General features: G+C 44.3%; 1 protein-coding gene across 1 annotated transcript in view; it reads left to right on the top strand.

Moving 5' to 3' along the window:
* Positions 1–8,543, top strand: part of C2H15orf39 (chromosome 2 C15orf39 homolog) — a 138,741-nt gene extending 130,198 nt beyond the window's left edge. Inside the window, exon 5 of the mRNA XM_043980309.1 lies at positions 6,480–8,543. Within this exon, the coding sequence (XP_043836244.1) occupies positions 6,480–6,874 (395 nt within the window). The 3' untranslated portion in view covers positions 6,875–8,543. The remainder of the gene's footprint in view (positions 1–6,479) is intronic.
* The last annotated feature ends 8,212 nt before the right edge of the window (positions 8,544–16,755 follow it).

The following is a 16,755-nucleotide window of genomic DNA, read 5'->3' on the forward strand; positions in this document are numbered from 1 at the left end:
ATTATCTAAACAAAATATGCAGTTATATGCAACAACAACAAAAAACACATAAGAAACCTGAGAACACAAGAGAAACAGAAATACCTTAAAAAATATAAAATATTCAAACTATCAGAACATCAGATTAGAGATCTTTAGTAACCTGACCTCAGAAAAGGAAGTATATGTAGCTATAAAGGAACCACTGAGGTGGGGGGGGGAAACTCCTGGATTCTATCAAACTTTTTTTTTCTTTTTTTTTTTTTAGTGAGGCAGTTGGGGTTAAGTGATTTGCCTAGGGTCACACAGCTAGTAAGTGTTAAGTGTCTGAGGCCGGATTTGAACTCAGGTACTCCTGACTTCAGGACCTGTGCTTTATCCACTGCGCCACCTAGCTGCCCCTCTATCAAACTTTTAAAGAACAGTTAGTACCCATACTTCACAGATTATTTTCAAAAATTGAGAAACATAACGGAATCCCATTATGAGTGATAGTTCTAATACCCACCTAAAACAGGGAAGGAAAAACCAGAAAACTATAGGTCAACATCATTAATGAACATTGACTCAGAATTTTTCAATAAAATCTTAACAGAATATAGTCACTTATCCAAGATATTATTCATGGTGATCAAGTAATCAAGGAGAGTTATAGGAGGAATACAAGGATGATTTAATATTAGGAAAGCAATCAACATAGTTAATCATATTAAAAGTCAAAACATTCAAAAGCATATGATCATCTCAATAGATCCAGAAAAAGTCTTTGACAAAGTACAATGCTCTTTTTTTTTTTGCTAAAAACCCTACAAAGTACAGTCATAGAGCGACATTTTAGAAAATATCACAAAAAGCATCTATCTAAAACCAAAAGCAAATGTCATATGCAATGGGGATACATTAGAACCTTTTCCAGTAAATAGGGGAGTGAAGCAAGGATGCTCACTCTCCCCACTATTATTTAATATAATTCTTAAAATGCTAGCAATAAGACAAGAGAAAGGAATTGAGGGAATAAAGATAAAGGGGGGGGGACAGTTTGCTGATAGAATGGTTTACTTGGAAAACCCCAGGGAATCAGCCAAGATGCTGAGAAAATTAAAAGCTTCAGCAAAGTTGCAGGCTACAAAATAAATCCTTGAAAATCAACAGCAATTCCACATAATAACAAAAATGCAAGAAGCAATAATAGAGAGGAAAATTCCATCCCAAATAACTACAACATGCATAAATATCTGGGGACCAATCTCCTAAAGCACACAAAAGACTTGTATTGATTGAATTACAAAGTGCTCCTCAGAGAAATAAAGAACAACCTAAATAGTTGGAGGAATATTCAGTGTTCATGGCTTGGCCATGCCAATTTGATAAACTTAAGAATACTACTAAAATTAATTTACATTTTTAATCCTTAAACCAATCAAACTGCTAAAGGATTACTTTACAGAACTTGATAAAATAGCAACATCCATCTGGAAAAACAAAAGATCTAAAATACAAAGAGAAATGATGAAATGAAGTAAGGATAAAAATGGATGGGGCTGGGTGGGTGGAATAGAATTTCTAGACCTCAAACCATTATAAAGCAGCAGTCATCAAAAGCAGATGTTGGCTAAAGAATAGAAATCAATGAAACAGACTAGACAAGGGAGATTCAGAAACAATAGAAATCAATAATCCAGTGTTTAATGAAGTGGGAAAATAAATTACCTAGGAAATGAATCCCTATTTGATTAAAAAAAAGTGCTGGGAAAACTGGAAAGCAATCTGGCAGAAATTAGTCTTAGACCAACATGTGGAGTGTCAACACTCCACAATACATTAATCTTTTTTTTAATGTAGGATTTCAGTTTAATTCATATTTTGCTTGAAAACATAAAATTGGCAACCCAAATAAATTGCTATTATGGATAACAAAACAAAAAAAATCAAGTCCTATATTACCAAGGCTTAACACACAAATATATGTGTGCGTGCACATATGTACACACATACATACACAAAGAGAAACTACTATGCCAGACCCTGGTTACAAAAAGCCAGTGTTATATTTGGATGGGACATAAAGTAAAAATTCTGACAAACCAAAATAAATCCAGCAGTTCTAAAATAAATACTAATGGTGTTTTTGTAGTTACAGAATAATTGTCATATCTGAAAAAACAAAACAAAACAGAAAACAAAAAACCTTCCAGTTCACTCTTAACAGTGCAAAACAATAGCATCAATTTACAAAGAGTTAAGATTTAGTTTGTGTAAACACTCATATCCACTATATACAGTGGACAAGCAAAGCTGCCCTTGAGAAGCCTTCACTCACCCTTCCAACTCAGGACTGGCCAGGGCTGGAGCACCAGCTTTCTTTATTTGGGCATAGTTTGTAATGAGGCTCTGGCTTTAGAGTTTACATTTAAATGTCAAGCTTGATATCGATTTTGAAGGTAAAACTTTCCAGGTGCAAAGTATCATACTTGCTTTCAGGGCATCATCACAGTGCCTTTCTGAGCACCTTTTTTCTAGTGGCACTTTTAAATCTTGGCCTTTTCAAACAGCTGTTAAATATGTCTCAATGCTTTAAGATGAATACAAGCACACACAAAAACCTACGTTTCCAGTTAAACACCAGTGCCTTCTAGGCATATGGGACATGCCTGACTAATTATGCTAATACTTTTAAGGGGAAGTGTTATTAGAGTGCGAAGTTAGGAATGAAGAAACTGATGGAATAGTTAAGTGCTGGGGCAGCTAGGTGGCACAGTGGGGCAGCTAGGTGGCGCAGTGGATAGAGCACCAGCCCTGGAGTCAGGAGTACCTGAGTTCAAATCCAGCCTCAGACACTTAACACTTACTAGCTATGTGACCCTGGGCAAGTCACTTAACCCCAACTGCCTCACAAAAAAAAAAAAAAAAGAATAGTTAAGTACAGACAGTTGTACCAGATCCCTGAAAAAGGTTTTACCCTCTGAGTTTTACTAGGTCAACCATGAACTCAGCCTTTAAAAGGAAATTTACTCTTGTCTGACAGAACATGAATCCTAATGAAGTCAGTTTGACTTCTCCTTATAACATCCGCAAACATCAATGTTCTTACAGACATTACCAAAAGTGAACTTGTTTTCTTGTTTCTTAAACTTGATGATTCAGGTCTGTTTTCTATTAATCACACCAAAAGCAAAAATCTCTAAGTGTCTGATTATTTACATACAGTGTGAGGAAAAAAAAAAGACCTCTTAGTGGTTGGTTTCTCTAACTCATTTGATTACAAGCAGGAGCTCTTGCTGTACAGTCCTTTTGTCGAGCTTCACAGCACATGGGGGTTTCAAGTACTCTGGTTCTGATCCCAGCTGCTCCAGTGGCCCCCATGTACCACTGCTTGTCACATTACCCAAAGGCATCTACAGAATTCACTTGCTCTCCAGTTAACGAAGGTGAAGGGGCTTGTAGACCCAAATGGCCATAAGTATTATAGTAAACAACAGGATACTGAAGATGCTTCCCATGAACACGAGGTTCTGCCCATGCAGCACAGCATACAGCCAGCTCCGCTCCAGAGGCATCCAGGCATGGGCTTAGGGCCTCCACCAGTCCCGGTAGGAGCAGCAGCCAGGGCCACCCCAGGGGCCAGCCACCTTGGCCCCACTGCAGCAGCATCGTGCCACCTCCAGGTTCTGCGGGTGAGATTCATGTGCCCTTAATCTTAAAGATATGTCTATTTTTAAAAATTAGAAGAGAAGCATCATATACTGCTCATATCTATGGGTAAGAGATGTGTTCTTAGCAATTACAAAAGATTATTTATTTATTTATTTATTTTTATTTTTTTAGTGAGGCAATTGGGGTTAAGTGACTTGCCCAGGGTCACACAGCTAGTAAGTGTTAAGTGTCTGAGGCCGGATTTGAACTCAGGTACTCCTGACTCCAGGGCCAGTGCTCTATCCACTGGGCCATCTAGCTGCCCCTTACAAAAGATTTTTTAAAACCTCGAAACTAAAAATCCTTTGCACAGACAACATTAATATACCTAGGATAAGTAGGAAAGTGACTGAATGGAGGGGAAAATCTTTGTATCAGATTTCTCTGATAAGGGTTTGGTATCCAAGATATAGCAAGATATATCTCTCTCTGTACTTACATACATACATACAAACATATGACTACTAACCATTCTCCGATAATGGATATGAACAATTTTTGAAAGAACTGCCGAGTATTCAGTACCCCCCCAAAATATTCAAAATTACTAATAATAAGAGAAATAGAAATCAAAACAACCCTGAGATTTCACCTCATACCCTTCAAATTGGCAAAGATGACAAAAAATGGCAGCAATGTTGGAAGGGTTGTGGAGAGATAGACACACTAATACTTTGTTGGTGGAGTTGTGAAATGGCAATGCTCTGTCTAAAAATAATTTTTGATTTATGTTTGTTTTGTTTTTTTATGTCATCATAGTATCCTATGTATCCATCCCTATCCCCAAGAGGTATTCCATATGACAAATGGTGGGTTGTGGTTCTGGTTGCTTTCTTTTTTGGAGAGGAGAAAAAAAAGTCAGCACAACTGATTGTTGCCCTGAGAAAGTGCAATATGTGATGCTTTTGTAACACCCGCCTCCACAAAGTGGTAGGTCGGGGGAGTGTCTTCTCATATTTCTTCAATGAGGAAGAGCAAAAACATTTCTTCCAGGTTTGGGTGGAGAGTTGATGAGTCTCCAGGGAACTTGATCACTGGTAGCTTTTTGTTTTTGTCCTTCTGAACAGGCTATTAACTATCTTGAGAATTACTTCTACCTGGAGGAGGGCACTGGAATATGTTTTTAGTAAAAAGATTGTTTGAACTCTGTCTTTGAGTGAGCCATTGTACCAGATGCAGAATAGTGACAGAGACTACTAGGAGTAGTAGCTGTTAGCCTTTATCTTGCACTTTACATGTTATCTCCTTTGATCCTCACAATGACACAGCAAGGAAGGGATGATTAGGAGTGAAATGACTTGCCCAGGGTTACACAGCAAATAGTCCAAGGCAGGATTTGAACTTGGGTCTCCCTGATTTCCTCCATCCCCAGTGCCACTTTATCTTATGTCTGCTGTCTTGAGGACCGGCCTGGCTAAGATCTCAAGAGGTCACTCACCAGGATAGCCATCAGGTGACACATGTTCTGCTACAGCAATGTTCAGAGACAATCTAAGGCATAGGGATGTTGGGACCTGCCTTTGGCGGAGGGACGGCCCACACCATCAAATCAAAGCTCTTTAAGTAAATGAGTTTATGGTGTCAACTGTCCCCCTGTTCCTCTCCACCCAGTGCCCTTAGTGCATTTTCTAGAGCCAGTGCCCCAAACTAGAGGAGCAGCTCTAATGGTAGCATTTCAGGCCTTATATGGTGAGATGGTGGGAAAGCAATAGTGCCATACCACCAAGGAAGCCACCCCCTGTACCCATGAGGGGAGCCCCCTTAAATGGGGCTCCTTAGAAACAGTGAGCATGACCACAAAAGGACAGCCATGCTGCTGGATTGTCAGTGGGTGGAGAAGGGATTAAAATGGTGGCAGGACTTTACAAAAGATCCATGTACATGATGAAGAAGCGCCTCTTCTGCCTATTAATACCCAGCACTGGGTATGATCGTCTCTGTAAGGACCTTCTACACCATCCTGCCAAATTCCTTTTATAGAAGGGAGGGAAAGTGATTGATGCTTATCCTGGGAGTGATGGACCAAGGACCAAACTCTGCTCTCCATCTGTATAATCCAGGGCCCCTTCCCGCATAACTGACCCATCCCCTCCCTTTCTCTATTGTCTTCTCCCCAAGCAGTGAGGCCCAGACTCTCTTGGCCTCCCCGCTGTACTCAGGGGTTCCTCCTTCCTTCATCACACTCATCTCCCTCTCTCCAGGAAATTACCCCCACCTTTATTTCTTACAGGTTCCTGTTCACAGCCTGGCGGCCATGCCTCCAAGTAGGTACCGTTTTGTGGAGAAAGCTTAATAAACAAATCATCCTGCTCTTCTCTTCATGACCTGCTTTCCCTGCTTGTCTTCATTCCTACTCTCCAGAGACCTTGGGATGGGGGGCGAGATGGGGAGGAGGAGAGGGCAAGGTGTGATTGAAGAGGGCCATATGCCTATAAGCAAGTGGGCAGTACCTACCCCATCTCCCTTCCATGACCCCGCCATGCTGTATGTTCAGAAGGATTCACTCTGGGTGGCCACGTGTGTGTGTGTGTGTGTGTGTGTGTGTGTGTGTGTGTGTGTGTTCATTCCTTCACTTCTGTCTGCATCACCTGTGCTTGGGGAAGAAATTGGGGGGGGGTGCTTCTGAGGGGCAACTGAGCAGCCTTTTATAGATAGGACCCTAAGAGGGATCAAGGAGAGTGGAGGTGGGGGGTGGGGGAGAGCAGTCATTCTTCCAGGAACACAGGGAAGGAAAGTCTAGGAGTGAGGGCAGCCATCAGTCATCCTGCTTGTCTGCCCACTCTTAATGTCTTCTCTCCCCCCCTCAGGAGAACATAACAGGCAGAGCCCCCAAGCTAAGGCAGAAGCTGCTCCCTCAGAAGTCTTCAAGTTCCGAGAAGTCAGCCCAGTCTGCACCACCTTGGAGCCCCGGGGCCCCAAGACCAAAAAGAAGAAGAGGGGGACCCCTGGACCATGCTCTGAGGAGTGTGAACAGCCAGGAGCCACCCCTGAGATGGAGCCTGCACCAGATACAGCCTCAGCGGCCAAACTTCAGGGGGAGGCCGAAGGCCAGGCCCGCCCTGGACTCCCTGGCTCCGTGCTCCGTGCCCGCTTCCATCGCCTGCTGCAGGCCGCCTGGCAGGATGGCCTACCACTGCCCACAGGCAGGCGAAGAGGCCTGGCGCAGACCCAGCCCCCACCCTACCCGGAGCTGGTAGGGTAACGAAGCCAGGCACCAAGTTGAGGTGTCATGGCTGGGCAGGAACCAAAGGTCTGCGAGGTCCCTCCCGAGGCTGAGTCGAAGGTTTTATGTTCTAAGACTGTGCTTGCTGTCGCTTGGCTAAGACATGAGCCTCAGGTCCAGTGCCCCCTGGATATCCGGGGGGATGGCCCGGGACCTGGCAACCTGCCCCGCTGGCCTGCCAAGGCTGAGTGCCAGCGTTCCAATGATGCCCTGCCCTTCCCTCCCCGCTCCAGTCTGCGCTTGCCTTCCCCCCTCCCCCTTTTGAAGAGCAAAGACTGAGAACGGAAGGCCCGTTCTCCCTGCTTTCTGTCCCTCAGGACTTGAACCATAGGCTGGTCCTCTTCCTTTCCCTTCCCTCCCTGCTCCTCTTTGGCTTGCTACCTCCTCTCACTAGCCCCAGGCCAAGTCTTTCCTGCAGGTATCCCCTGCTCCTCCTTGGCCCTGGGGTGGAGACAAGAGCCCCAGGTACAAACCCCTCTACTGCTTCTGCCCCAGGCTTGCCCCGACTTCAGGTAGCATGTGGTGAGGGGGGAGCTGCCAGGCGCCCTCCTAAAGCACAAAACCCCTCTCCCCTGCCCCTTCTCCACACCCTGCCCTGTGGAAAACATTGGCAGACAATTGGGCATGAGGGTTTGACCCTGCTTTCTGGCTGGTTAAGTCCTGGGTCTGGGTAGGAGTCTGCTTAGTGACCTATTAAAGGAAGGGATGCTTCAGAAGCTGAGGCGTGCCCCAACACTGAGGAGAGCAACTACCTTAAGTGGGCTTCTGGCCCTTCCTCAGACCCTGAACAGAGAATGAGGTTACCCAGGATGGCCCGTCAGCCTCCCCAGTCCTGGTCTCAATTCAGTTCCATTTCCTGGGGATTTATTGTGCCAGGTGCCATCGTCACTGGGGAATACAAAGGCAAGATTAATCAGCCCCTACACTTCAAAAGCTGTGGGGACGTCCTGCCCAGATGGTACACCCATCAGGGTGTCTTGTCCTGACCCCAAGTCAGCCTCTGGCACCCTCCAACACAGGGAAGGAAAAGCTGAGACATTTCTAAAGCTGTTTGCCACTAGAATTCCTGAGAAATGCTCTCTCCTATGAGCAATCGGCCCTGGGGAGGGCGCCCCTCCCCATCAGCGGTGTCCAAGACACATTCCTGCCTTCAGAGGCAGGGCTGGCCGAAGCTCTGTCCACCCATGATGACTGGACATGCCCCAGAGACCTATACCTCAGGCTTGGTCCCAAACATCCCCCTTTAGTGCCCCGGCCACAGGAGGAACAAGAAGGGGTTCCCTCTCTGGAAGTTGGCCCTTAAGAATCAGCACACATTAAGGAAGACCTCCACCCCCACCTCACAGACCCCACAGGCAGCCCAGCCTGGCTCTCTGCCCCAGAGAAGTGACGCTTCCCCTCCCTGAAGCCCGGGGCTGCAGCTGGGGCTTCTTTCCTTGTGTGTGTACAGTTTGTACAGTTCTCAGCCCAAATCAGTCCCTTCACTATTTAATGTTTTGTAAGGAGGCGGCCAGCCCCGGTGGCAACTCGCCAATAAAAGTTATTGGATTGTTTTGGAAGTGGTGGTGGTCGTGATTTGGGAAGGGAGAGTGCTATCCTTAGCTGGGAGGCTTCTTGTTGGTTAGGAAAAGGACCAATCCAAAGATCTCTCTCTACCTGGGGAAAGCCAGGTAAGGCATTTGCCAAGGCCTGTATCTGGCTCTCAACTAATGCACAGGTGTTGCGGGGGTGGGGTGTAGTAGGGTTCAGACCTGGGCAGGTTGTATGTAGATGAAGGGGTAGAGATGAGTGTGGTTGTGTTTGGGGGGAATTGCAACCTGAATGGGGATGGGACTAGCTCACCCAAAGAATTGGAGCTTCATCATGAATCTTATAAAATAAAAAGATTTATTAGGAGAGAGGAAAGTATGTCCCAGGAATAGATCACCACTGTTCCTCTTTAGTAAGAGTAGACCTGGTCCTTTCTATGTTTACAAAACAAAGAAAGGGAAGGAGAAATGCAAAGACTGGGGCTGGATAACTAAGCAGGGATCTTAGATCAAGGTTATCTGGAGGACCTGCAACATCCACCCACATCCTGCATATCCTCCCACAGACCTTAGTACTGCTCTGTCAGCATACCGGGGTCATGTCCAAGCTGCTTTTCCCTCAGGCCTTGGAGTTTGAGATCTTTAGGTTTCTTGGTCCCACTGCATTTCCACAACAGTTGAGGGTAGAGTATAGAAAACGAACGGGAAAACCTCTAAATTAGACTGGGCCTTAAGGGTAATGTAATCATTTCTTGCCTTCCCTTTGTTTAAATACTTCCAGGGATGGGGAGCTCACCATCTAACAATGAATCATTCATTGTTTTCTAGCTCTGCTGAGCTGAAATATATATCCCCAGAATTTGCCTATCATGCTAGCCAGTTTCCTCTGGACACAGCTTCCAAATTTAGCAAATATCCTTGCTAAAATGGTCATCTTGGACACTTAAGGATTGGAATGCAGGGGGTGGTTAGGAAGACCTGGGTGTGTGTGGTTGGGAGGACCTGGGTGTGGTAGAGGCCCCTAGGCAAATCACATAACATCTGAGATCCTATTTCCTTAGCTGCAAAATGATGATCAAATACAGAATTGAGTGCTCCCAGAGAACTTGATAGTCCTTAAAATCACCTTAGAGATGTGAGCCATCCAAATTCTGCAGCCCAGAACTGAGTGCCCACAAGGTGCCAACCAACCACTGCATGAGGTTCTGGGGATACAAGGATAAAGACTGAAATAAATACTATTTCAACCCACTCTTAGGTGATCATCGAGCTTGGGGTCCACTGAAATCATCAGGATTTTTTCCACATGGACTATTTTCTAGCCATGTCTCTACCCTCTAAAGGAATATATTGGGTACAGGGATTTCTCAGAGTACCTACCTTTGACTTTAGTCTTACAGACTTGTTTAAAGTACAGAGAGGGGGCAGCTAGGTGGCGCAGTGGATAAAGCACGGGCCCTGGATTCAGGAGGACCTGAGTTCAAATCCGGCCTCAGACACTTGACACTTACTAGCTGTGTGACCCTGGGCAAGTCACTTAACCCTCATTGCCCAGCCAAAAAATAAATAAATTTAAAAAAAAAAAACAAATTTAAAGTACAGAGAAGTTAAGTGACTTAGAGGTTAACTTAAAGTCTGTTTCAACTCCAGAGCCCTGATCCTAGGACATCACTAGGGTATCAGCAGCACATGGGCTGTCCAGTACTTAGCCTACCCACTTCCTTTCCTCTGATGACATTTAAGCTTTTGATCATAGCTCTGGACTTATAAGGATGATCATGATGGTAAATTTCTAGAGTGCCTACTATGTGCCAGGCACTGTGTCAAGCACTTTACCAACTCAGTAAATGGGTGCTATTATCCCCAGTTTTACAGTTGAGAAGACAGGTTCAATGACTTGTCCAAGGTCACACAACTAGTGTCTGTGGTAGCACTTGTATTCAGACCTTCCTGATTCTAGGCCCAGTGTTCTATCCACTGTGCCACTGACTGCCTTCGGAGACCTCTTAATCCAGCAGCATCAAACTCAAAAATGGGATCACTAGATCCCTGTGGCCACATACTGACTTAGAAAACTACATATTAACATGTTTTATTGTATTTTTTATTTCATTGAATACTTCCCAATTATATTAAACCTGATTCTCTCCTTGGGTATGTCTGCTCAAGTCTAATTCCCTCCTCTTACAGAGGGAATAACTGAGCTTGCTCAAGGTCACTGTGAAGGAAAAAAATCCTCTACTCAATAATTCTCGGGAACTGCAGCAAAGTGACAAAGACTCTTTTATTTCCTTCTCATGAGGAGGAACCCTAGTGTACAGCTAGTGGGTGCAAAGAAAGGGGGCTCTCAGGCCCTGTTTTAAACCCTAGTGCCTAGCACGAATGGACCCTCCCCTTTTTCATCATTGGTCCAATTATTCAAGGGTTACAATCTTTTTTTTTTCTTTTTTTAGGGCAATGAGGGTTAAGTGACTTGCCCAAGGTCACACAGCTAGTGTCAGGTGTCTGAGGCCAGATTTGAACTCAGGTCCTCCTGAATCCAGGGCTGGTGCTTTATCCACTGCGCCATCTAGCTGTCCCCTCTCAAGGGTTACAATCTACTCGCAAAAACTAGCTTATCAGAACACAGTATTCCCACCCCTCTTCCCTGTATGGGCATAACTCAGGAGTGGACCTTATACTTCCTTATATGGACACAACTCCAGAGTGGACCTTATTGAGACCAGGGCTCCTTGAACCATGTGATTTTGTTAGCCTGAGGGGGAGGAGGGGATCTGAGACCTTTGTCCTAAAAAAAAGGTCAGGAGGAGTTTGATTGACTGTTATATCCTCATTGAGAGGAGACAACTACCCATTTTCTCACAGTCACCCATTCACTAAGTCTCAGAGGCAGGATTTGAACCCAAGCCCTCTGACAGCTCTGGTTCCCCTCTGCTTGCTTTATGTCCCTTCTTCTGTACAATCCTCTCTTATCAACATGTTGCTGCCTGCTCACAGCCTGACCCTAATATTGATTAGTAGGGAAGCCTTAGCCTGGACCACTTTGCCCCTCCTTAGACAGCCTGGTGACCCCCAGGTCCCAGGGACCCACCATATTGGAGCTGTGAAAACCCAGTTGATGTTCCCGCAGGTAAAATTGTGAGCTTGAGGAAGCCACCAGCTTCTGCCTTCCCAGGAGCAGAGATGACTGATGCTATTCCATATAGAAAAGATATTATTAAAATAAAAAGATAGGCCCCTGTTTCATGGAGAATTTTAGGGGTCATCAGTGCAATTTCCCAAGGGCCACCTACCTCTGGCTGGGGAAATTGAAATGAGGAGGCTGATTCAACCTGGAGAGATTCACATTGAGAAGGAAGAATCTTCAAACACAAACACCCATCACCTCAAAGGTCCCTTCCAGCTTTAAAATCTATAATCCCATGATTCTCTCAGAAGAAAACTCAACTTGAGCAGAACATAAACCCCTTGCCTGGGAAGCCTGAAGAAGAGGCAAAGTCAGTCCTTGGAAGGCCCCAATTGGAGTAGGGGACAGAGCCTGGGGGCTCTGCTTTTCTAAACTTTTTCCACCACCCCTGACTTCATCCTTCCATGGGCCCTATTAATGATGGGGGAGCTGGGATAGTAGTTTCTATTCTTGTGGGTGTAAAAAAGTGAGAAATATAGGAATTATGGGGCAGGGGGGCTATTAAGGGTGATGTTTCAGAGCCTTGCAGGCTGCAGCCTGTCCATCTGCTCTTCCCAGGCTTATAAGTTCCAAGTAGGACTTCTCCCTCCTTACCTGCTGGGAACTGAGATCATGACCAAAGAAAACAGGGATCCTATCTGCCCTCAAGAAAAGTCCAGCAGGACATCTTCACCGTACTCGAAAGTGTTTTGATTTTTACTGCTCTCTCCCCCAATCTGCCCTTCAATCCTTCCCCTCTTCTCCACCCCCCCCTTATCTCCCTCCCCTCCCTCAGAGCAAAAATATATTACTATACCTACTTGAGTATGTATGCTAGTCCCTCTTTGAGCCAATTCTGATATTAAGGTTCACTCACTCCCCTACTCCTTCCCCCTCTTCCCCTCCCCTCTATAAGCTTTTTTCTTGTTTCCTTCATGTGAACTACCTCTCCCCAGACTATCTCTCTCCTTCCTCTTCCCCCAGTCTATTCCTCCTACATCTTAACCCTATTTTAAAGATGTCATCATGGATTAGTTAGGTGGCACAGTGGACAAAGCACCAGCACTGGACCCAGGAGGCCCCAAGCTCAAATCCGGTCCCAGGCATAAGACACCCCACCCTGTTTGCCTCACAAAGAACAAAACATAAATGCTTTACAGATATCATCCCTTCATATTCAGTTCAGACCTGTGTCTTCTGTGAATTCCTTACTGAGAAAGTTCTTATGAGTTCGACGTATTATCTTCCGATGTAGGAATGTAAACAGTTTGATCTTCTAATATCCCTCATGAAGTCTTTTTCCTGTTTACCTTTTATGGTTCTCTAGGGTCTTGTATTTGAAAGTCAAATTTTCTATTCAGTTCAGGTCTTTTCATCACAAATGCCTGAAAGTCCTCTCTTTCATTGAAGTCCAATTTTTTCCTCTGAAAGAGTATACTCAGTTTTGCTGAGTACGTGATTCTTGGCTGTAGTCCTAGTTCCTTTGCCCTCTGGAATATCATATTCTATGCCCTCCAGTCCTTTGATGTAGATGCTGCCAGATCCTGTTTTAGCCTTATTGGAGCTCCATAATATTTGAATTCCTTTTTTCTAGCTGCTTGCAATATTTTCTCCTTGACCTGGGAGCTCTGGAAGTTGACTATAATATTCCAGGAGGTTTTCTTTTTGGTATCTCTTTCAGGAGGTGATTGGTGAATTCTTTCAATTTCTATTTTGCCTTCTGCTTCTAGAATATCAGGGCAATTTCCCCTGACAATCTCTTGGAGGATGGTTTTCTAAGCTCTTATTTTGGTCATGGTTTTCAAGTAGTCCAATGATTTTCACATTATCTCTCCTGGATCTGTTTTCCAGGTCAGCTGTTTTTCCAAGGAGATATTTCATATTGCTCTCTATTTTTTTTTATTAAGTTGGATTTGCTTTACTGTGTCTTGATTTCTCATAAGGTCTCTAGCTTCCATTTGTTCAATCCTAATTCTTAGGCAATTATTTTCTTGAGAGATTTTCTATTTCTTTTCCCATTTGGCTTTTCTCTTTCCATTCTTTCCTCAATCTCTCTAAATCTTCCTTTTCTCTCTCCTACTTTCTCTTCAAAGTCCCTTTTGAGTGTTTCCATGGCCTGAGACCAATTCATATTTTTCTTGGAAGCTTTGAATGTTGGAGCTTTGACCCTGTTATTATCTTCTTCTGAGGGTGTATAGTGGTCTACCTTTCCCCCAAAGAAGTTTTAGATGGTCTGCTGCTTTCTCTGCCTACTCATTCTGGCTGACTATTTCTTGGCTTTTAACTCCTTCTTAAAGTGTAGCGCTGCTTCCAGGACACACTGTTTGAGCTACAACGTGGCCCAGGGAGTGATTGGGCTTTTTCTCAACCTGCCTGGCCTGTGAGTAATCACGGCCACTTTCTCTTTGACCTGAAAACAGAAGTCTGATTGAACTCTGATTCTCTATAGTCGGAAGCTTGGAATGCCTCTGCCCCACCCCCACTGGGCCACCACCACTCGATTCAGCCCACTAGTTCAGAACCACCACGCTTCGTCCCAACTCCAGCAGAGGCTGCCTCCACTTCACCCCAGCCTATCGCCAAACCCCCTCACCAGTCCGTGATTGGAGTCTCAGAAGCTGCTGGCACTGAAGACTCTGAGGGGTGCTGGAAGTACTGTCTGTTCTTGGCTGGGTCTGGATTGTGCACTGAGCTGTTCAGCCTGATCAGTAGGTGACTGCAATTGCCCTCTTTGGCTGAAAAATAGTCTCACTCTGTTCTTATGTGCATTAGGCTGCTCTGGATTTTTTTTTTTTTACCACATTATTTGGGAGTGAGTGGATGGGTTTATCTGGAGCTTGTGAGAGTCACAGTCCCGCCATCTTCAAGGGAAGGAATTTTTAATGTTCTGTATTACTGCACAAGTATGACATTGAATTGCTTGATTTCATAGGGAGAGTTGAGGAGGGAGGAAGAAAAATTTAGAACACAGAATTAGCTCAAAGACCTTAATCTCATCAGAGTGGGCTCAAAGAGGGAATAACATTCTCACCCAATTGGGAGGAGTAATCTATTTAACCCTACAGGAAAGAAGGAGGGGAAGAGAATAAGGAGGGAAGGGTGAAAAAAGGGAGTGCAGAGTAGGGGAGGGGACAGTCAGAAGTAAAACACTTTTGAGGAGGAATAGGTTAAAAGATAGAAAATAGAATAAATATCATTGGAAGAGAATAGGATGGAGGGAAATACTAGTGATGATTGATTATAATGGCCAAACATATGGTACTTACTTTGCTGGGCTAATATGAAGAAAATTCTTTGTCAAGTTTAGGTACTATATACAGGTTATGATGAACAGGATACTATCAGAAAAACCTGGAAAGACCTACATGAACTGAAGCAGAGTGAAATGTACTATATACAAAATAACAGCAATAGTGTAAGATGATCTGCTGGGAAGCATGTGGTTATTTTCAGCAAGGCAATGATCCAATATAACTCTGAAGAACTTATGAAAATTGCAATCCATCTACAGAGAAAGAACTAATAGTATCTGAAAACAGATGGAAACAAATTTTTAAAAAATTTTTTTTGTTTTTGACAATTCCTTAATCTGAAATTTTGTTTTTTGACTATTTTCTCTCACAACCTAGCTAATGTGGGAATGTTTTCCATGACTACTCACGTATAACTCATTTTGAATTGCTTGAGTTCTTGGGGGTGGGGGGTGGGAAGGGAGGGAGGAAGAGAAGCTGGAACACAAAGTTTTAAAAAATTGATGTCAAAATTTGTTTTTACATATATTTTGGAAAATAAAATTCCATTCAGAAAAAATAATACAATTTTAAACATATTTTTTTTTAAAGTCCAGCAGGAGATCACCTTAACCCCCAGGTCTGAGGACTTGCCCTCCATCTCTACAGTGGGAGAAATATCCCATTGCCTGAATCATTGGGATGAGAATGATGAGAACTGTTATGGGGAAAGCACATGGGTCTTAGAATTCCTCTGTAAAGAATTACACTCTCCCCCAAGTCCTGGTTAGGAATAAAAGAACAGGTTTATTGGATACAAGAGAAACTGGTGGAGGAAGTTTTAAAACTCCTACTCGACTAGACTGGGGAACGCCCTTTTATAGGACCAAAATGACGTGGGTGAAATGTCCCTTGACGTGGGTGCTTGGTTGGAGGTAGTCTGGTGGTGGGTGGTTGTTTTTCACCTCCTAGTTCAACCAGGCCTAACAGGTTTGACTCATCAATACTGGAATGAAGGGTGGTAATCCTGGAGCTAGCTCAGTTAGATCCAGTGCTGCTTATCTCTCTGGGTGTGTCTGCCCTTTGGCTTAGTTCCAAGGAGAAGGTTCCTTGATCTCCAGGGAAAACTCCTGGGGTTTCAAGGAAAAAGTTGTCCCCAGACAACTTCTGGGATAACCAGGGCCCATAATATTCCCATAACAGGTTGAAGTGGCCTGCGACTAATTACCATTGATTACAACACTTCAAAGGGTGGAGGGTACCCTAGTATAAAAGCAGCTGAGCCTGGGCTTCTCTCCAATTGATCCTGTATGGGAGAGGAATGAGAAGCTGAGCTGCTGGTGCTGAGGTAAGGCTGGGGGTGAGGGATGGGTGAAAAGGAGACCTTTCTTTCTCTAGTGACAAGATGCCCATTCTAGAGATTGATGGACATTGAGTCTCTTTGGGAAAAAAACAAATTAGCCTGTGGCAAATATGTTAAGAGGGCAAAGTGTGATTGGTGTCCTCTGTCTTCCAACCTCTGCTTCCCCTGTCCCCCTCTTTCCTTCCCCTTCTCCCCTTTTCCAATCTAATTCCTCTTCCTTTCTCTGACTACCTGGCCCCACCTCCATCAAAATTCCTTCAGTTTTTCTCAGTTCTAGGTACCTCTCACAGGCCTTTGTCCTTGCTGAAGTCATCCTCCTCAAGGATGTGAAGAAACTTTGCTTTCCTTCAGGGATATGAGCCCTATCACATGGGGATGATAAACTACTGATTATCACTGGTAGAACAGATTAAATGGGATCCTCCCCCCTTCCTCTAACAAAACAGGTAAGGATCAGAAGGAGGTGGTAAACTGGGAAGTTGACATTCATTAAGTCCTAAGGGCAAGGATTCTTTGAGGGCTGGGGGGGAGGGGGCATGAAGACCTGCAGAAGGAGAGTGAAGAATAAGATG

This window comes from Dromiciops gliroides, chromosome 2 (genome assembly GCF_019393635.1).
Source record: "Dromiciops gliroides isolate mDroGli1 chromosome 2, mDroGli1.pri, whole genome shotgun sequence".
NCBI lineage: Eukaryota > Metazoa > Chordata > Mammalia > Microbiotheria > Microbiotheriidae > Dromiciops > Dromiciops gliroides.